Raw genomic sequence first — 23,016 nt, 5'->3', positions numbered from 1 at the left:
GTTTCTGATTATTGATTACCAATAACCGTGTTCGTCTCAGTAGCTACATACGCTGATCGACTGGTTGAGTATCATAACAAGCTCTGATCAGCATGTAATTTATGTGAAAAAGATCTTACCATGAGCCGGTTGGATCCCCCACACCATTTCCCAGTTATCGATCGCCATCTGGTAGATCGATATGTCCATTGGCTGATGATGAATTAGGGCTGGGCGATAAAACGATAACGATAAATATCGCGATAAATTATTTCCTCGAAATAAACATGAAACGTGGTCGCAAAGTTTCGATATATCGATTTTCCAAGTTTGGCTCCGCTCAGCCTCGGCTCAACACACTCACTAACAACAACCAACGTTACGTGATGACGTGACGTGCTTACGCACCACAGCTCCAGATGCGCCACTGTTTTGGTTTAGGACTCAAGGCTGGCGCTAGGATAATTAGCTTGCACAGCTCTATGTTATATATTTACGTGCCGTGTATGCGTGTGACGTGAATTCTGATGCCACGGTTATAGTAGTGTGTGGTATACGGTGGACGTCGTTGCAATGTATTCTGGCGTAACAGAGTATTTTAGGGATATTTAGGACATTTGGATACATGCGTGGCTAGGATAATTAGCTTGCACGGCGCGATTTTATATATTTACGTGCAGAGTATGTATGTGGCGTGAATTCTGATGCCACGGTTATAGTAGTGTGTGGTATACGGTGGACGTTGTTGCAATTTATTGGGGCGGAACAGAGTATTTTAGGGATATTTACTAGTACATTGTCATGGGATTGTCTGGCTAACTGCTAACGTGCGCGGACTGATGACGACATCAACTCGAGACATTCGCAGCAGAAAAACAAGTCCATCGGCGCCGGGCATAATAAGTTAATTAAACTTGACAGACATTATATCGACGATAATTATCGATATCGAGTTATATGAAAATAATTTTATAATTTTATCGCGATAACGTTTTTGGCTATATCGCCCAGCCCTATGATAAATTCCTTTACTGCATTGTGAAATCCGCGATCCAAAACGTATTCCGTGCAACAGGCAATAGCGATCGTTTCAGGTGAGTAGAAAACTACATTGGAAATCCAGAAAAAAAAAGACAACCTCTGCCACAGGGAACATTGCATTATCGATACAGCGCCCCTAAGAGGATCTGGCCGGTAATGCACTTTTTCTAATTCAATGAGTAGGGTAAGTCAAGTCAAGTCAAGAGTTTTAATTGTCACGGCATACAAGTATACAATGAAATGTGGGTGGTCTTGCCCGCAACGATGTGCAATACAGTGTTACAACATATAATAGAATCCAATAAAAAACAACATTGTGCAATAAACAGGTAACAGGTAACATGGTGTGACATCTCGGTATCTGTACATAGTTATTTACAGAGCATATAGGACATGCTAGGTAGCTTTGGTAGTGCAATACACTGTTCCTGTTATTCTAATTTAAAGTGGCCTTTCCTTTTGGCCATAAGTGTGCGGCATGAGTGTGTGCCCGCTCATGTTAAAGTGTTAAGTGGCTGCTAGTTTGTGAGCGTGCACAGCGTGCGTGTCGTGTGTGTGTTCATGTGTGCTTGTGTGTGGATAGTTCAGTGTTCTGTGGCACTCAATGTTCATTGTTCAGGGCTCTGATGGCCTACATCTGCAGTGCAGCTCGGCGACCTTGAATAGGTTATTAAAATGGAATAAAAGCCAAAACAACCTTGCCACGGAGATATCCGTGGTTGATCCCTTAAGCATGGATTCGAAACACGGATATATACGTGGCCCGTCCCGAATGTGTTAATGTATCACGTAATTTCAACGTGGAATTAAGGAATATCAAAATAAAAGCACACGTTGTTGAACTTGATCATGCATATTTATTAGAAAATTTTATTACAGCACTATGTTATCAATACACGTTTATAAAACGAGGCATATTTAGCCTTTTTTTTTTTATACTTGCCAATGCCTGTCACTGTCACCTACCCACGATCCCACTTTGGGTCGCGACCTGTAGTTTGAGATTGCATTAACCCATCCATTCTGCATTCATTGCACACACTCACTTTAATCATTCACATTTAACATTCACTTTAGACACTTTAAACACTTTTTAACACGTCACCATATTTATCTATTTATTACTAAAAGATTTGCACTACATCTCTACCAAATTTTTGCATTTTGTTTGCATTTTGTAGTTTATATTTATTTATAATAATTTAAAAAATCTATATTTATCGATCATTTTGTCCCGATTTATCGATTCTTCCGGGAAGTCGAAGGGTGGTAGTCTGGTCGTTGTGAACAGCGACTCCTACAGGACGGTTGGGGCGCCTGCACAGCAAAGTCAGGAAAACGGCTGGGGCAGTGTGAGCCTCCTACACGTTACTCCTCGCCAAATGAGAGTCCGCGCTGGCAGGTGAAAAGATGTGACAGGCTGCCTCCACATGTATCGGAGGGGACACGTGATGCAAGGCTTGGGATGGGGAGAAAAAAATCACAGAAAAAAGGAGGAGAAAAAGTAGATGCAAAAAAGATTATTATTTCGATTATAATCCGATTCTAACATTTTCAAATCGATGCAGTTGAATCATCACATTAGAATCGATGCATTTCGATGCATCGTTAGACCCCTACAAAAAGGCAACACAACATCTATTTGCAGGACTTTCTTTGGGCCATTGAACTGCTCCCCGGTAGAGAGGCCTGTTTTTAGCTGAGCAGTCTCTCCGTGTGAGACCAGCTGTGAGAGCCGTGCCAGCTGGGGGGGGGGTTCTGGCATGGCACACAGCTGGGGTGAGGGGAGGGGGGGGGGGGGGGGGGTGAGGGCTGCTGGCGTGGCACACACCTGTGAGCTGGCACGGTCCAAGTCGAGGTGTGTGTGTGTGTATGTGTGTGTGTGTGTGTGTGTGTATGTCTGACTGCCTGTGTGTGTATGTCTGGCTGTGAGTGTGTGTGTGTGTCTGACTGCCTGTGTGTGTGTATGTCTGACTGCCTGTGTGTGTGTGTGTGTGTGTGTGTGTGTGTGTGTGTGTGTGTGTGTGTGTGTGTGTGTGTGTGTGTGTGTGTGTGTGTGTGTGTGTGTGTGTGTGTGTGTGTGTGTGTGTGTGTGTGTGTGTGTGTGTGTGTGTGTGTGTGTGTGTGTGTGTGTGTGTGTGTGTGTGTGTGTGTGTGTGTGTGTGTGTGTGTGAGACTGTGTTCCCTCCACTCATCCACCTCCACCTCTGTGTCTGTCTGTGGGCCCGGGGCAGCTGTTTGACTTGATGTTGTTCCCAGATGACCTCAGTGTTTGTTTGCCCACTCTGCCTCCTCTTCAGTGGCCTGGCTGCTCTTGTCAGGCTGGTTGCCTACTGTTGTCTTAACTATGTAGCGCTGTTTTGTCGTTACTCTCATGAGTCTCATCTCTGTTTCCTGTGTCTGTTTATCCTGCCCCTCCTCTCTGTCTGTCTCTCTCCTCTCTGTCTATCTACCCCCCCTCTCTCTATCTCTCCTGTCTATCTCTACCCCCTCTCTCTTTCTCTCTCTCTGTCTCTCTACCCCCCCCTCTCTCTGTCTCTACCCCCTCTCTCTTTCTCTCTCTCGGTCTATCTACCCCCTCTCTCTTTCTCTCTGTCTATCTACCCCCTCTCTCTTTCTCTCTCTCTGTCTCTCTACCCCCCTCTCTCTGTCTCTCTACCCCCCCTCTCTCTGTCTATCTACCCCCCCCCCTCTCTCTGTCTATCTACCCCCCTCTCTCACACTCTTGTCACTCTCTCTCTCTCCCCCTCCTTCTCTCTCTCCCCCCCTCTATCTATCTCCCCCCCCCCCCCCCTTCCCAGCCGTCAGAACCAGTTGAAGGAGCAGGCCCAGCAGGCTCTGGTGTCTCCCAGCCAGCTCCCGGAGGAGGCGGAGTGCCTCACGGTGCCCAAGTACAAGAGGGACCTGGTCCAGAAGCTGAAGATCCTGAGGCAGGAGCTCTCTCAGCAGCAGCCCCAGGCCGGGCACTGCCGCCTCGAGGTGTCCCGCGAGGAGATCTTCGAGGTGAGGGGGAGAGGGTAACAGCTACACACAGGGCTCACTGCCGCATCGAGGTGTCCCGCGAGGAGATCTTCGAGGTGAGGGGGAGAGGGTAACAGCTACACACAGGGCTCACTGCCGCATCGAGGTGTCCCGCGAGGAGATCTTCGAGGTGAGGAACAGTTACACACAGGGCTCACTGCCGCATCGAGGTGTCCCGCGAGGAGATCTTCGAGGTGAGGAACAGTCACACACAGGGCTCACTGCCGCATCGAGGTGTCCCGCGAGGAGATCTTCGAGGTGAGGAACAGTCACACACAGGGCTCACTACCGCCTCGAGGTGTCCCGCGAGGAGATCTTCGAGGTGAGGAACAGCTACACACAGGGCTCACTGCCGCATCGAGGTGTCCCGCGAGGAGATCTTCGAGGTGAGGAACAGCTACACACAGGGCTCACTGCCGCATTGAGGTGTCCCGCGAGGAGATCTTCGAGGTGAGGAACAGTTACACACAGGGTTCACACAAGGTGCTTGAAGTGCTTGATTATTTACAAAAAAAAGTCGAGGCTTGGAATTACTTGAAAACAGCCAATTTTTTAACAAGGTGTTTAAAAAGTCCTTGAAATTCAAATCAACCATTCGCATTGAAAGTTTTGTTCATCCATGATCAAATAAAATAGTTTTTTTTTTATTATTATTTAAAGTGTAACTAATTGTGGGAAATTGGTTTTAACCTCTGAACTGGCGCCCCCAAAAGTGGCAATTTTTTTACTTGAACTTGAGGACTGCATACCTTTTTTGCAAACCAAAATACTATACTTTATACGTTTTTTTTTGATCCACTTTTTCTCCCATTTTTCTATATTTTCTCCCATCCCAATTTCGTATCATCCAATTCAACCCTCCCCTGTCACGAACGCTGTTTCTTGCCTCCCACAAGCCGGCTGCAATGTGGACTAAGTCATACATAGCACAAGTCCCCTCCGGTACTTGAGGTAACAGCAGTCGCATCTTTTCACCTGCGCAGCTCGATCTCTCCGTGTCGAGGAGTAACGCGTGGGAGGCTCACGCTGCCCCCGACACTTCCTGATTCTACTGCGCAGGCGCACCAACCGACTTGTAGGAGTCGCTTGTTCACAACGTTCGATCCCCACCCTTCAGTTTTTCCCTCCCCGTAATACGGCCAATGTGTATTACTGCGGACGACCAGCCAAACTGAAAAACAATGTGGAGAGCTGGATTCGAACACGCGAATCCTAGCGTCTCCACACTGGTGGCGAGTGCCTTAGACCACTACACCACCTAGCCGCCCTGACTATACTTTATACGTATAGCACATGCATGGGCCTGGTCTCCTTTGAAAGATAACATTCTGAAGTCTCTGATACAATAAAGAAAACTCACTTTTAGGGCGGCTACGTGGCGTAGTGGGCAAGGCGCTCGCCACGAATGCGGAGACGCTGGGCTCGCCTGTTCGAGCCCAGCGCTCCACATTGCTTTCAGTTTAGCTGGTCGTTCATACTAATACACATTGGCCGTATTAGGGGGTGGGAAACTGATGGGTGGGGATCGGGCGTTGTGGACAGCGACTCCTATAGGTCGGTTGGTGCGCTGCGCAGTAGACTCAGGAGTGTCGGGGCAGCGTGAGCCTCCCACGCGTTACTCCTCGCCACTGAGAGATCGAGCTGCGCAGGTGAAAAGATGCGACTGCTGTTACCTCAAGTACCGGAGGGGACTTGTGCTATGTATGACTTAGTCCACATTGCAGCCGGCTTGTGGGAGGCAAGAAACAGCGTTCGTGACAGGGGAGGGTTGAATTGGATGATACGAAATTGGGATGGGAGAAAATATAGAAAATGGGAGAAAAAGTGGATAAAAAAAAAGAAAGAAAACTCACTTTTAGTGCTAATGAAAAAGAGTAACATAGGTCTGAACTTGAGTTATAGAAGTTTCAAGTTTCAAGTTTCTTTAATAGTTGTCATACAGAAGTACAGAATACTTTTGTACAAAATGCTTCTTACTGTTGCGCTCCAGAGACTGTGCAAGACAAGATAAGTATGAAATAAAAACATAGTAAAATTAGAAGTAAAAAAAGAGGTCACAGTGTTCAGTTTAGACATATGTACAATGTTCGATGCAGAATAGACGTAGTTACCATACAATATACAATACTGTGCAGTGTACTAATATACAATACTATATAGTGCAAGGCAGAAATGGAGAAATGGGACGAGGTGCAATTTAGGTACAATTCACAGTAGGTGTACGAGTTGTAGTGCAAATCCTTTATCAATAAATATAAAGTGTGAGTGTGTTTGTGTGATCTAAAGTGTGGAGAGTGGGTGCTGCAGTGTGTTGTTTGTTTGAGTGAGTGTGTGCGTGTGGGTGTGTGTGCTGTGTGCATTTGATGGTTGTTGCATAGTGATTATTGTTCGTTTAGCGATTATTGTTCGTTTAGCAGCCTGATGGCCTGGGGATAGAAGCTTCTTCTGAGTCTTTCTGTGCTCGCCTTAAGACTCCGGTATCGCTTGCCTGACCGCAGCAGTTCAAAGAGGCAGTTGTTCGGGTGGCTCGAGTCCTTAATAATTCTCTTAGCCTTCCCCTTGCACCGCTTGATGTAAATGTTCTGGAGGGTGGGAAGCCCCCCTCCAATTGTGCGTTCGGCTGAACGTGTCACTCTTTGTAGTCTGCTACGGTCTTGTGCAGTGCTATTCCCAAACCAGGAGGTGATGTTGCCGGTCAGGATGCTCTCTATTGTACATGAGTAGAAGTTCCTAAGGATCTTCTGACTGACTTGGAACTTCCTTAGGCGCCTGAGGAAGTAGAGGCGTTGTCGTGCCTTCTTCACAACACTGTCAATGTGTGTGGTCCATGTCAAGTCCTCGGATATGTGGGCTCCGAGGTACTTGAAACTGTTCACTCTCTCAACCGGTGCCCCGTCGATGCTGAGGGGGCTGTAGTCCTTGACCCCCGACCTCCTGAAGTCCACAATCATCTCTTTTGTTTTGCTGACGTTCAGGGAGAGGCAGTTCTCCTGACACCACTGTGACAGGTTCTCTACCTCTTCCAGGTAGGCCCTTTCGTCGTTGGCAGAGATCAGGCCCACCACTACTGTGTCATCAGCAAATTTGATGATGGTGTTGTTGTTCCGCTGTGCTACGCAGTCATGTGTGTACAGGGAGTAGAGGAGGGGGCTCAGAACACAGCCCTGGGGGGCCCCTATGTTGAGCGTGATGGATGAGGAGGTGCAGTTGCCGGCTCTTACCACCTGGGGTCTGCCCGTCAGGAAGTCCAAGACCCACTGGCACAGGTCATAGTTCAAGCCCAGGTCCCTGAGCTTGGCTATGAGTTTGGAGGGGACTATGGTATTGAATGCTGAGCTGTAGTCGATGAACAGCATTCTCACATAGTTCCCCTGCCTCTTGTCCAGATGTGATGCTGCTGTTACTCACGTTTTTCTGTATTAGTTGCAATATACAAAAGTATATTTCCCTGGGTCCATAACCTGAAGTCGTGTGTGTGTCCATGTCCAAATTTCATAAAAATCCATTCAGAAATTTGTGATTAGGAGCGATTTGAGTAAAAAGTGAGAAAAGAAAAGCACTGCAGAAAACCATTTCCTCATTGACTCCAATGCATTTTGCGGAAATTTCTCTTCCTGTTCCTGCTTGTGACTTTTCACCTAGATCCCTGATTCGCTCATCCCCACGTCGGGTAGCATTGGAAAGCCACACTCATTTGTTACAACCCTGTCCAATAATTGTTGAGATCGCCAAATGATTGACGGAGCTAGAGCGTCGGGGGTCGGGAGTGGTATTTGAACAATTTAAAGTCTGCCTCACATATGGGTATGTAACTCAAGAACCACTGAACGGATTTTGTCGCCTGAAACGGAAATCGACAGGCAACAAATAGGACTTTAATGCTATATTATTGTATAAAAAAATATGCACACCCGAGCCGCTAGAGGTCGGCAAAATGGCGTGTTGCGCCGGTGGGCAAATCATCCTCAAGAGGGCCTGTATACGGGCCGTTGCCAGTTAAATGGAGGTTGCCATAAATATTGGATCCAATTTTTTTTCTATAAAAAAAAAAAGCATTTAAAAGTGAATTGTATCCTTTTAAATGCCCTTTTTAAAATGAAAAATGGTGCTTAGGAAAGTACTTGAAAATTTCATTTTTCAATGTCTGGGAACCCTGGTTACACAACCATCACAACAACAACAAGAATAGACCTTTTCAGTACAATTCCGTTGCTAGGGGAACAGCTTGGGCCCACTTTTAAGATGACATAAGATATTCCTTTATTGATCCCCTTGAGGAAATTCGGGGTGCCATAGCAGGGGGGAGGGGAGGTACAGGTATGGGCAGGGTATAATAGTAGAAAGACATAAATATAGGCACAAAATGTGTTCTGAATATAGAAATATGAGAAAAATAAACGGTGTAAACAATAAAATGAACAGTGTAAACAAAGGTGCAGGTGAGGGTCTGGACCCTAACTGGCATGATGTACGTCATACGTATATCCATCGTGTCCTGTTATGATCACGGCTGGATATTGTTCAAGCCAAGAGCTAAAGGGCCTGAGTCTATTCAAGTATATCGACAATTGCTATTTTATTGTCTCAAAGGTTTTTCCAATGCCAGACGGTATTGATTTGATTCAATTGGTACTCTGGTGGTATTGACTTTGAACACCCAGCTCTAATTAGGATCAGAGTCGAGGCAAAAAAACTGTGTGTTGCCAATTAAACGCATACCAGGCGGGTTCTGATCAAGCCGTCTGGTCGGCAGGGGGCCATGTGTTCACGGTCCAACCCACCACCATACCAGGTTCTGATCAAGGCGCCTGGTCGGCAGGGGGCCATGTGTTCATCGTCGCTGTTGACGCCTCAGCTTTATTCGCAATGAAATGAGATCCTTTTGTTGTTGCCCCGTCGGATTCGCTTATTCGTGTTTGCTTAGCAACGCATACACCGAGCAGAATGAATAAAAACTCTGCGTCTCGAGCCTTTCGTCCACGATGTGAAATGAGACCGTGCGAGCGGTAGAACACGACGCTCGTCCTGCGTTTTAGTAAAGCAAACGAGAGTCATGTTTCATGCTTTTCAAACCCGCATACTAGTTGCTTGTAATCGTTCCAACGTTATTTACAGTCTTCACCTTAAGTCCTGTTGAACACGTTCTCGAGGTTTCAAGAATTATGTCCACATCGTCTTGCGTACTCCCATAGAAGTCATCGCCCTGTTGGCGGTCGAGCCGTGAGCATTGTTCTGTGCGCACACACACACACACGCAGACACAGACATACACACGCACACACGCACACACGCACCATTATCTGTGATGTGCGAAAGTCTGTTCAAAATCTAAAGCAGGCCTCGTGTTTGAAATAGAGATTTTCTTTTTCTTCTCAAGTGCATTTTCTCAGCGGGCGGGGGGGGGGGGGGGGGGCTCTCTGCGTCTGTGAGGGGGGGGGGCTCTCTGTGTCGGCGAGGTACGGGGCTGCATCGCCGTGGCAACACCTGCAGCAGACTACGTGACCCTCGTAAAACACACAGGGCGGAATGTGCTTGGAAACAGCCGCGTCTGTTAATCTGAACGGAGACATTTTTGTTGGCTGATCTCAACGCGCAGGAGAGGGATGGGAGGTTTGAGTAGGTCTTGAAGGGGGGGGGGGGGGGGGGGGGGGGGGGTGAGCTAGACATAACTTCATAGTTACTCCAGGCCAGCTGAGGCATTAAATTATAACTGCATGGGCAAGAGTTAGCCGGCGGCCTGTCAGAGCTGTCTTCTTGTGTACTTTTCCAGCGCGAGATAAGACTGTTATTCCTCCCCCTGGCACCTCTCTCTCTGGTCTACAGTAACTAGAGGTCTCTCTCTGGTCTACAGTAACTAGAGGTCTCTCTCTCTCTGGTCTACAGTAACTAGAGGTCTCTCTCTGGTCTACAGTAACTAGAGGTCTCTCTGGTCTACAGTAACTAGAGGTCTCTCTCTGGTCTACAGTAACTAGAGGTCTCTCTCTCTCTGGTCTACAGTAACTAGAGGTCTCTCTCTGGTCTACAGTAACTAGAGGTCTCTCTCTCTCTGGTCTACAGTAACTAGAGGTCTCTCTCTGGTCTACAGTAACTAGAGGTCTCTCTCTGGTCTACAGTAACTAGAGGTCTCTCTCTCTCTGGTCTACAGTAACTAGAGGTCTCTCTCTGGTCTACAGTAACTAGAGGTCTCTCTCTGGTCTACAGTAACTAGAGGTCTCTCTGGTCTACAGTAACTAGAGGTCTCTCTCTGGTCTACAGTAACTAGAGGTCTCTCTCTCTCTGGTCTACAGTAACTAGAGGTCTCTCTCTGGTCTACAGTAACTAGAGGTCTCTCTCTCTCTGGTCTACAGTAACTAGAGGTCTCTCTCTGGTCTACAGTAACTAGAGGTCTCTCTCTGGTCTACAGTAACTAGAGGTCTCTCTCTGGTCTACAGTAACTAGAGGTCTCTCTCTGGTCTACAGTAACTAGAGGTCTCTCTCTGGTCTACAGTAACTAGAGGTCTCTCTCTGGTCTACAGTAACTAGAGGTCTCTCTCTGGTCTACAGTAACTATAGGTCTCTCTCTGGTCTACAGTAACTAGAGGTCTCTCTCTGGTCTACAGTAACTAGAGGTCTCTCTCTGGTCTACAGTAACTAGAGGTCTCTCTCTCTCTGGTCTACAGTAACTAGAGGTCTCTCTGGTCTACAGTAACTAGAGGTCTCTCTCTCTCTGGTCTACAGTAACTAGAGGTCTCTCTCTGGTCTACAGTAACTAGAGGTCTCTCTCTGGTCTACAGTAACTAGAGGTCTCTCTCTCTGGTCTACAGTAACTAGAGGTCTCTCTCTGGTCTACAGTAACTAGAGGTCTCTCTCTGGTCTACAGTAACTAGAGGTCTCTCTCTGGTCTACAGTAACTAGAGGTCTCTCTCTGGTCTACAGTAACTAGAGGTCTCTCTCTCTCTGGTCTACAGTAACTAGAGGTCTCTCTCTGGTCTACAGTAACTAGAGGTCTCTCTCTGGTCTACAGTAACTAGAGGTCTCTCTCTCTCTGGTCTACAGTAACTAGAGGTCTCTCTCTGGTCTACAGTAACTAGAGGTCTCTCTCTGGTCTACAGTAACTAGAGGTCTCTCTCTCTCTGGTCTACAGTAACTAGAGGTCTCTCTCTGGTCTACAGTAACTAGAGGTCTCTCTCTGGTCTACAGTAACTAGAGGTCTCTCTCTGGTCTACAGTAACTAGAGGTCTCTCTCTGGTCTACAGTAACTAGAGGTCTCTCTCTGGTCTACAGTAACTAGAGGTCTCTCTCTGGTCTACAGTAACTAGAGGTCTCTCTCTGGTCTACAGTAACTAGAGGTCTCTCTCTGGTCTACAGTAACTAGAGGTCTCTCTCTAGGGGGCAGGCAGGGGGCTACCGGGGGATGGCAGGGGGCTACCGGGGGCAGGCAGGGGGCTACCGGGGGCAGGCAGGGGGCTACCGGGGTCACCGGGGGGTCACTGACCGCCCTCCACCACTCCGTGCCGTCTGTAACGTTACATGTGTTTGTTCGCAGGAGTCGTATCGACAGGTGATGAAGATGAGGCCGAAGGACCTCTGGAAGAGGCTGATGGTGAAGTTCAGAGGAGAGGAGGGGCTTGACTATGGGGGCGTGGCCAGGTAAGAGTCCACAGCTGTCCGTCACACACAGTTTAGACCTTGTTCAGAAGAATTCCGTTGCATAGGGCAGCGGTTCTCAAACTACGGGTCGCGACCCAAAGTGGGGTCATGGGTAGGTGACAGCATTGGCAAGTAAAATTATATTTTTTTTTAATTAGGTACGTTCGATATTGCCTTTTTTTTACCGATATCCCGATATTGTCCAACTCTTAATTTCCGATACCGATATCAACCGATACCGATATATATGCAGGGTTCCCCCCCCCAAAAACGGAATCATTTCAGGTAATTAACATTACATATCTCTTGTCGTGGAATTAACACAACATTATGCAAGAATCTGTTCTTACTTGCTTGCCTGGGTAAATAAAGGTTGAATAAATAATAAATAAAAAATTGAATACCGATAATTTCCGATATTACATTTTAATGCCAATATCGGCCCATAATATCGGTAGGCCGATAATATCGGACATCCCTAGAAAAAATCTAATAATTAAATTTTGTCTATGTTATGGCAACATATTTTGGCTAAATATGCCTCGATTTATAAATGTGTATTGATAACAGTGCTGTAATAAAAATGTCTAATACATATGCATGATCAAGTTCAACAACGTGTGCTTTTATTTTGATATTCCTTAATTCCACGTTGAAATTACGCGATACATTAAGTGTGGGGTCGCCAAAAAATATTCTAAATTAAATGGGGTTATGGTATAAAAAAGTTTGATAACCCCTGATCTATAGTGTGATACTGGACTGTATAGGACTGTGAAGCTCTGTATCCCCCCCCCATGCTGCTTTGACACCTGAATTTCCCCAAGCGGATTAATAAAGGATCATCTTATCTTATCTTGCAAGATGAAGTCCTGGCAGCTGAGGGACGTACAGGGTAGTGGGCGCTGTGTGGAAGTGGGTCGGCAAGGAGAGAATATCAGTTGGTTTTGGAAGATTATCTGAAATATGTCCACAATAGGTTCTAGGTTAGGATCAGATGTAAAATGTAATATGGTTTGTTTCAGGCTTCTGTAAGAGCTTCGTCTTGTCTTTATTTTTGTTGGTATCATTAGGTTGCTGTTGTTTTGTCAATGTCGTGTTTATTTGTCATAATCGATAGAAAATTCAATAAACATTGTTTTATTGATATTGGCCCATTTACAATGTCAATGTTGTCGCAAAGGTGCTATATACACAGTACACAGTAGCAACTGTTTCATGGACGTCTGCCTCCTAGTGGCATATCGGGGTATAACACATCTTGCTCTGCATGGTTTTTCTACAGTTCAAAAAGAGTTATTTGTTCATGATACTGTAGTATTCCCTGGTTCAAAGGTTATTGAATGAAACAAGAGAATTAAGTCAGAACTGATGCTTCTCTTCATCTCCTCCCTGCGCCTCCCTCCTCTTCCCTGTGTGTGTGTGTGTGTGTGTGTGTGTGTGTGTGTGTGTGTGTGTGTGTGTGTGTGTGTGTGTGTGTGTGTGTGTGTGTGTGTGTGTGTGTGTGTGTGTGTGTGTGTGTGTGTGTGTGTGTGTGTGTGTGTGTGTGTGTGTGTGTGTGTGTGTGTGTGTGTGTGTGTGTGTGTGTGTGTGCGCGCGCATGTGTGCAGGGAGTGGCTCTATCTCCTGTCCCACGAGATGCTCAACCCTTACTACGGCCTGTTCCAGTACTCCCGCGATGACATCTACACCCTGCAGATTAACCCCGACTCTGCCGTCAACCCGGTGAGTCAGGCGATGGAGCCGTACGTGCAGAGACCAGCCGTGCAGGCGGCCTAGTGTGAGCGCTGTCGAGAGGGCACAGCTTCAGGGCTCTGCTTCACTCTCTCTGACAGACCACAGCTCTGCTTCAGGGCACAGCTTCACTCTCTCTGACAGACAACAGCTCTCAATCTGCTTCATATAGTCCCTAATAAAGGACGCTTTACAAGGCAACAAAAAGAACACATAAGGAATGAACAAAATAAATAAATAATGACAATAAAGGACAGGGAGACGACTAGAGGCCGTAGTGAACAGGTGTGTTTTTCAGGGCCGTCTTGAGGGGAGTCCAGGGATGTAGTGGAGTGGCTCGGCCCACACACCCATGTCGTTCCCCAGACTCTCTTCTCCAACCTCAACATGAATTTGGCTGCAGGACCCGAGCGCACATCCTCTGTTAAAGGAACACGCCAACATTTTGTGAAATCTTGCTTACCGTCTTCTCCAGAGAGAGACAAGAAGATAGATACCAGTTTCCTCTCTGTGCGTTCGGTAGGACGCTAGAGGAACGGGTCCGGGACGCACAGAGTCCGTTAGTGATTATTTGGTTGAACGTATGCCTACTGGTCAAAGCTGCTGACAATAATCAAACCCTTGCACTGAAGAACCATAGAAGTCTGTGTTTTAGATTTGTAAACATGATATATTTATAAATATATATTTATATAACGTATATTTCTATCTATACAAACTATGCTATGCTAACTGTATAAATAACTGTATAAATAACTATAGACTATAAACTAAAACTAAACTATAGAACTAAACATAATACACAACGTATATGTCTTAACTAATACTCTTATTTTTTGGTTTGTATTATCTCTAACCAGTGATGTAAAGAAGAGATTGTATAGAAACTAAATAAATCAACTTTCATGCGCATGCCCGGGAGCGTGCATGCACGTGGCGTCATTAAAACACGGTGCAACCAGCTTTGAAATCACCAATGCACCCCTGCCCCTGTGATACTGGTTCACTGTGTGGAGGGGGGGGGGGGGGGCCTTGGTGCCGACACAGAGGCCCCGAGGAGCATCAGTCCACAACCCTGGGCCCTCATTTATCAACAGTTCTTAGAAAGTCTTCTACTTTCGTTCGTAAGCACAGAATTTAGAATGTGTGTACGCACAAAAAAAATGGGATTTATCACACGTGCGTACACAGGTCGTACGCACACCTGTCTTGATAAATATCACTTTGATCCTACGCTGGAGCTCGTGCACGCTTTTAAGTATTTGCATACCAGAACTTCCCCGATTATCCATATATGGTAATAAAACACCCCCATGGGATGTGAAATAATGGACTGACCCGAGGGAAACGTGTTATGGAGAAATACGAGACAGGCTGACAGACATGTACACGTACGGTGATGTCGGATATGATATGATACCATATTAACTAATAAAGACCGTGCTGGAATATGACTGCCTTTTTCCTTTTTGTTTGATTAATACCCAGGGATTAAAGTTCTCCTCAATTTTATTCCAAATCGCGACGGATTTTCCGTAAATTTTCTACCTGCTGCATATGATTTATAGAGGCATACAATCTATTTTGATGTCAGTATTGGGTAGCCTATATAAACAATAATACGAGAGCATATACAAGAACAATGAATCTCACTGCCATGTATGATGTATACGCCATGTTCTGCGTCTGCCCCCCGTGCCAAACAAGCAAGCCAACCTCTTGTTCGCGCATGAGCCCGTTATAATTACACTACTGTCGCTATTTTACAATGAACTATAATGAATTACGGGTCATACAGAAGTTGAACACGCCAGTGTTGGAAGTAATGCACCGAAGCTTATTTCCGCGTTGCAGACTGCAATAATAATATTCTACCACCGGGCGCCAGCTACGCATGCTCCGAGCTGTGCGTATATATACGCACAAAGTCAAGCACAAGTTCAATTTGATAAGTCCCACACTTTGCTTAGAAATGATCGTACGCACGGGTTACGCACATATCTGTGCGTACGCAACGTTGATAAATGAGGGCCCTGGAGCCCTGCGGGGTGAGCGGCATGTCCAAATGCCCTTGAGCAAGACACTTAACAGCCTGACTGCTCCCGATGAGCAGGTCGGCACCTTGCATGGTTGCCTCCACTGTCGATGTGCGAGTGGATAATAATAATAATAATAATAACTTTATTTGTATAGCACCTTTCATACAGGCGATTGCAGTTCAAAGTGCTTTACATCAGTAAGAAATAAGACATCAAATCAGTGTAAAACAAGCAGCGAGAGCAAAGCATAAAGTGGGATAAAACAATGCAGATATATTAATCAAATCATATCAGAACCTCACGTTCCAATAGGCTTCTTGAATTTCTGTAATCTGTTACAAAACATGATAAAGGTCATAGTATGCACCCAGCGGATAGTGGGGCGTAAAGATAAAAGTAAAAAATAAGTTAAATAATAGCACAGGTCAAATGAGTAGCCATATAAAATCAGTTTTTCACATTAGGATCTAACATCCCAACAGGCCACCTTGTTTATGGTTTGATTCAGTTTTAGTAGAATAGAAAAGACATGAATGATGAAATGAGCACACACAGAAAAAGCAGCCATAAAGTGCAGACATACTATAAAATAATTTTTTTTACAGTGCAATAAAATTGTTCTGGATTACTGTTACTGTACAGTCGTCTTTACCTTCTCTGTTTGGTATCCACAGTTTAAAACCTGACAGTCTTCCCTCTTGTTTGATACCCACTTTGACCCTTCGAACCTCCCACTCAGGGAATAGGTCAAATGTGAGGCATAAATTGTAAAGCGCTTTGGATAAAAGCACTATATAAATGCACAATTTACCTGCCCTACCTTCAGTCGCTTTCAGGTGACAATCACAAATTGTTATAATTTCCTCATCGTTACTCTAACGGTTTTCAAACTACGGGTCGCGACCCAAAGTGGGGTCGTGGGTAGGTGACAGTGCGGTCGCGAATAGAAAGAATAATCTTCTTTCTTTTCTTTTTTTTATGTTCTGGCAACATATTTTGGCCAAATATGCCTCGTTTTATAAATGTGTATTGATAACATAGTGATTAAATGATCTAATAAATATGCATGATCAAGTTCAACAAAGTGTGCTTTTATTTTGATATTCCTTAATTCCACGTTGAAATTACGCGATACATTAAGTGTGGGATCGCCAAAGAAATAATCCTAAATAAAATGGGGTCGTGGTATAAAAAAGTTTGAGAACCCCTGATCCCTAGACGTGAACATTCCACCGGACCCATCTGACCGCTGTGCGTTCTCCGGCTCTCACACGGACCCGAGCGCACGGCACCGGACTGACGCTATGCTTCCCATAGTAGGATCGTGGACACATTATTGTAAAGCCGGCAGAGATGCTCTGCCAACACAACGAGTGAAGCAACGGTTTTACTGTCCTGTGGAGACTTCCCCACCTCACGTTATTTACTGCCCTCATCGTGAGGGATTGTACAATCCGCCACAAGGGGAGATATTCGTCCAGTTGTAAGCGGTTAAGATGTTCATCTTTTTGAGTAATAACCCGGGACGGGTCTTCGGTCGTTCCTTTTTACTGAGAGAGGCGGGTATTTATTATAGTCCGGGGAATGGCTGGATCTTAAAGCGGTGCACACAAATCAATACGTTAAATAAATGTGGGCATCCGTACAGTATGACATTACATTCAGGTGTGAGGATGAGAATTTGTGTTGTCCCTCGTGGACGGGAGTGGATTTGGCGGTTGTCAAACAGCACTACATGGCAAATAAAACATAGATAAATTGAACAATGGATAACTAGAGAAATAATACAAATAGGAAAACCTATAATAAAGCAAGATAGAATAAGTATAAATGCAAATCCAAGCACAGGACTTCATATATACAGCCATAGACTGATCCCCCCCCCCCCCCCCCCACAAACACCAACACACACACAGACATCAGGCTCCACAACCAGGGGCACGGACTGCTGCCTATTGCTGGAGAACTAACGGCAGGTGAACTTGAGAACCGTTGGGACTGTCTGACTCTTAATAGTAAACACATTGCGTGGACTCTGGTGCAGTGTGTTACTACGGTTTGGACCATGTATACAGTACCATCATCACTATTACCACGGTCTGATTGAATCCTGCCACTCACTACTATTATTATCACTATCATCATTATTACTTTGCACTTTGTTCTATGTTCTAGGCTCTATTATTATTATTATTATTATTATTATTATTATTATTATTATTATTATTATTATTATTATTATTACTACCTATCGTACCTGTTCATGCCACTATGACACCTGAATTTCCCCAAGGAGATTAACAAAGGAACACTTGTTAAACCAGTAATTGATCTATCTCAAGCCCCGCCCTCTTTTCTTGATCCTCCACTCACACTCTGTCTCTGTCTCTGTCCTCCAGAACACTTTATCTGTCTTCTGTCTCTGTCCTCCAAGAACACTTTATCTGTCTTCTGTCTCTGTCCTCAAGAACACTTGTCTGTCTTCTGTCTCTGTCCTCAAGAACACTTGTCTGTCTTCTGTCTCTGTCCTCAAGAACACTTGTCTGTCTTCTGTCTCTGTCCTCCAAGAACACTTGTCTGTCTCTGTCCTCAAGCTTTTAATTCGTTGCTTAAAACGCACCTCTTTTCCCCCTGGCCTTTGACCAGAGTTAGCCTGCCACCTGTACACCATGTTTGCTGTTACTCTGGACTAGGGATGTTCGATATTGGCTTTTTTTACTGATATCCGATATACCGATATTGTCCAACTCTTAATTTCCGATACCGATATATGCAGGGTTTCCCCCCCCCCCCCCCCCCCAAAAAACACAACATTATGCATACTTTTCACAATAAATAAACCGATACCGATAATATCATACATCCCTACTCTGGACTTTTTATCTCATTTCTTGTCTCTTTTATATTGCACTTTGCTCTTGTTTTCTTAATTGTACACAATACCTTTTTCTGTAATTTTTGTGTATTTTTTACTTGTTACTACTGCATTTTTTTTCTTTTTTTTTCTTTTTTTTTCTTTTTTTTTCTTTTTTTCTTTTCTTTTTTTTTTATAATTTTTTAAACAAACACATAAACAAACATGACAACACACGATAAGATATACAAGCATTAATTGTCAGAGCACATCCAATGAAATCACATTTTAGTTAATTGTCTTATATAAGATATACCCCTAATACCTGTTATCTAAAAACCTACACACATATGCTCCAGCTCGAACCCCCCCCTCCCGGACCCCACCTTGGGTAGTACCTCCATTATCCCTCGCACCTAACCAGACACTACCATTATATGCTAGCTTTTATTCTCTCCACCACTTCTAACCACATTGACATTTTGGATTCATTGAGACCCAGAATTCTTGCTGTAGATATTTCATGGTAAATTACATCGAGATATGTAAGAAACCAAACTTTCCGGCACATTTTTTCCGGTTGAAACCAGCGTGATGCGATCAGCTTTTTAGCTACTGTAATACCCGATAAAACCAATCTCTTTAGCTGTGGATTTACTGCAAACTCAAAAACATCATTCAATAGTAATACCGAGGGGTGTACAGGTATATTCCAAGATACGAGTTTTGATAATTGTTGGGTCACATCTTTCCAGAATGTCTTAACTGGTGGGCAGTCCCAGTACATGTGCATAAATGTCCCTTCGTCCCCATTTGTACATTGGGAGCATTTGGAGTCTTGTTTAAGACCCATTCTGCTCAGTCTTATAGGAGTCAAGTATGTCCTGTGAATATAGTTAAGATTGATTTGTTGATGGTCCGGGTTCCTTGATGTAAGTCGGACATTTGCCCAGGCTTCTTGCCAATCAAAATCATTTTCCAGGTCTGGTATATCCCTCCTCCAGGCAGAGTCTAGTTGGAGGGTTTCATACGAGGACGTTAGTAATTGATGATAAAAATCTGAAACAAAACCTCTCGATGTCTCTCTTTCATAGAAGAATTTGTGGTATCTGTGGTGTTCAATTGGTATGTCTAATGGTGTTTTTTTTTATCATGTCCTACCTGTGAAGCACTTTGGTTTGGCTTTTAGTCATTTTGTAAATGTGCTATAAAAATCAAGCTGACTTGACTTGACTCGTCTCTGTCCTCCAGGAACACCTGTCCTACTTCCACTTCGTGGGCCGCATCATGGGCGTGGCGGTGTTCCACGGGCACTACATCGACGGGGGCTTTACCCTGCCCTTCTACAAGCAGCTGCTGGGCAAGCCCATCACCCTGGACGACATGGAGTCAGTGGACCCCGACCTGCACAACAGCCTGGTGTGGATCCTGTACGTACACACACACACACACACACACACACACACACACACACACACACACACACACACACACACACACACACACACACACACACACACACACACACACACACACACACGCACACACTTCCCTGCACAACAGCCTGGTGTGGATCCTGTACGCACACACCATGTTAAGGAATGACAACATTTAGTACAGTCTTAGGTGAACATAATGCCACAGAATAACATTTAGTACAGTCTTAGGTGAACATAACACCACAGAATAACATTTAGTACAGTCTTAGGTGAACATAACACCACAGAATAACATTTAGTACAGTCTTAGGTGAACATAACACCACAGAATAACATTTAGTACAGTCTTAGGTGAACATAACACCACAGAATAACATTTAGTACAGTCTTAGGTGAACATAACACCACAGAATAACATTTAGTACAGTCTTATGTGAATATAATGCCACAGAATAACATTTAGTACAGTCTTATGTGAATATAATGCCACAGAATAACATTTAGTACAGTCTTATGTGAATATAATGCCACAGAATAACATTTAGTACAGTCTTAGGTGAATATAATGCCACAGAATAACATTTAGTACAGTCTTATGTGAATATAATGCTACAGAATAACATTTAGTACAGTCTTATGTGAATATAATGCTACAGAATAACATTTAGTACAGTCTTAGGTGAATATAACGCCACAGAATAACATTTAGTACAGTCTTAGGTGAATATAACGCCACAGAATAACATTTAGTACAGTCTTAGGTGAATATAATGCTACAGAATAACATTTAGTACAGTCTTAGGTGAATATAACGCCACAGAATAACATTTAGTACAGTCTTATGTGAATATAACGCCACAGAATAACATTTAGTACAGTCTTATGTGAATATAATGCTACAGAATAACATTTAGTACAGTCTTATGTGAATATAATGCCACAGAATAACATTTAGTACAGTCTTAGGTGAATATAACGCCACAGCATAACATTTAGTACAGTCTTAGGTGAATATAATGCCACAGAATAATATTTAGTACAGTCTTAGGTGAATATAACACCACCGAATAACATTTAGTACAGTCTTATGTGAATATAATGCCACAGAATAACATTTAGTACAGTCTTAGGTGAATATAATGATACAGAATAACATTTAGTACAGTCTTAGGTGAATATAACACCACAGAATAACATTTAGTACAGTCTTATGTGAATATAATGCTACAGAATAACATTTAGTACAGTCTTATGTGAATATAACACCACAGAATAACATTTAGTACAGTCTTAGGTGAATATAACACCACAGAATAACATTTAGTACAGTCTTAGGTGAATATAACACCACAGAATAACATTTAGTACAGTCTTAGGTGAATATAATGCCACAGAATAACATTTAGTACAGTCTTAGGTGAATATAATGCTACAGAATAACATTTAGTACAGTCTTAGGTGAATATAACACCACAGAATAACATTTAGTACAGTCTTATGTGAATATAATGCCACAGAATAACATTTAGTACAGTCTTATGTGAATATAATGCCACAGAATAACATTTAGTACAGTCTTATGTGAATATAATGCCACAGAATAACATTTAGTACAGTCTTAGGTGAACATAACACCACAGAATAACATTTAGTACAGTCTTATGTGAATATAACACCACAGAATAACATTTAGTACAGTCTTAGGTGAATATAATGCCACAGAATAACATTTAGTACAGTCTTATGTGAATATAATGCTACAGAATAACATTTAGTACAGTCTTATGTGAATATAATGCCACATAATAACATTTAGTACAGTCTTAGGTGAATATAATGCTACAGAATAACATTTAGTACAGTCTTAGGTGAATATAATGCCACAGAATAACATTTAGTACAGTCTTATGTGAATATAATGCTACAGAATAACATTTAGTACAGTCTTATGTGAATATAATGCTACAGAATAACATTTAGTACAGTCTTAGGTGAATATAACGCCACAGAATAACATTTAGTACAGTCTTAGGTGAATATAATGCCACAGAATAACATTTAGTACAGTCTTAGGTGAATATAATGCCACAGAATAACATTTAGTACAGTCTTAGGTGAATATAATGCTACAGAATAACATTTAGTACAGTCTTAGGTGAATATAATGCTACAGAATAACATTTAGTACAGTCTTAGGTGAATATAATGCTACAGAATAACATTTAGTACAGTCTTAGGTGAATATAACGCCACAGAATAACATTTAGTACAGTCATAGGTGAATATAATGCCACAGAATAACATTTAGTACAGTCTTATGTGAATATAATGCCACAGAATAACATTTAGTACAGTCTTAGGTGAACATAACGCCACAGAATAACATTTAGTACAGTCTTAGGTGAACATAACGCCACAGAATAACATCACAAAGTCCCTTTTCCTATGGATGAAGGCAAAATGTACAATCCACACTCGTATCAAAGCTGATCATCCTGCATTGCAAGCTGCTTGCTGCACAACACGGTACATGCAGGTTGATGCCCTGTTTTACAAGTTGTACATGCCACTTCTGGTTTGACCGCGGAAGAACATGGCAGCCTAACTCACGAGCTCCCCGACAGCAAAATGATATAGCCCCGGAAAACATTTATTAACAACACCAGGGTATATATTTAATAGGGATGAAAGAAGGGGCTATCACAAGACGTAGGGCGAACACGATTACAACTGAAAAGGACGACGGAATGACAGAGAATGGCGACGCAACGGGAGGAAAAGATGGCGACGATGACTCTGAACGAGAGGCCACGCTGTTGAACATCTACAAGGAGCTCAAAGAGTTCAGAAGAGATAATGAGCGTCAATTTCGGGAAATAAAGAATGATATGAACAGAATGAACGACAGACTCGGTGAAACGGAGGGGAGAATTGGAGAAAATGAAAATGTGCTTGATGCGGCGACGGTTTTAATCAAGAAACTAATACAGAGGCAGGCCGACATGGAGGCTAAACTGCTCGACCAGGAGGGCAGAACGAGGAGGGAGAACCTACGGGTCTATGGTATCCCAGAGGAGAAAGAGGGAAAAGACATGCATGGATTTCTAGACGGCCTGTTTAAGGACGCACTTGGCCTGCCTCATGACATGGACCTTCGTATTGAACGAGCACACCGGGCATTAGCCCCAAGGCCTAACAACCCGCAGCTGAAGCCACGGTCAATCGTGGTTAAGTTCGGGAGCTACAAAATGAAGGAAGAGATAATACGCCGGACGTGGCA

The 23,016-nt window shown here is 43.8% G+C and overlaps 1 protein-coding gene across 1 annotated transcript in view; it reads left to right on the top strand.

Moving 5' to 3' along the window:
* LOC311240693 (E3 ubiquitin-protein ligase SMURF2) overlaps positions 1-23,016 on the top strand; it is a 212,832-nt gene that overhangs the window by 147,851 nt on the left and 41,965 nt on the right. Inside the window, exons 8-11 of the mRNA XM_084329266.1 lie at positions 3,822-4,023; positions 11,567-11,670; positions 13,281-13,395; positions 19,549-19,727. Of these exons, the coding sequence (XP_084185392.1) occupies positions 3,822-4,023; positions 11,567-11,670; positions 13,281-13,395; positions 19,549-19,727 (600 nt within the window). The remainder of the gene's footprint in view (positions 1-3,821; positions 4,024-11,566; positions 11,671-13,280; positions 13,396-19,548; positions 19,728-23,016) is intronic.

The sequence above is a fragment of the Notolepis coatsorum genome, assembly GCF_963971535.1.
Source record: "Notolepis coatsorum genome assembly, chromosome: 14".
NCBI lineage: Eukaryota > Metazoa > Chordata > Actinopteri > Aulopiformes > Paralepididae > Notolepis > Notolepis coatsorum.
The sequence above is the reverse complement of the archived record's forward strand: the minus strand, read 5'-3'. Positions and strand labels throughout refer to the sequence as shown.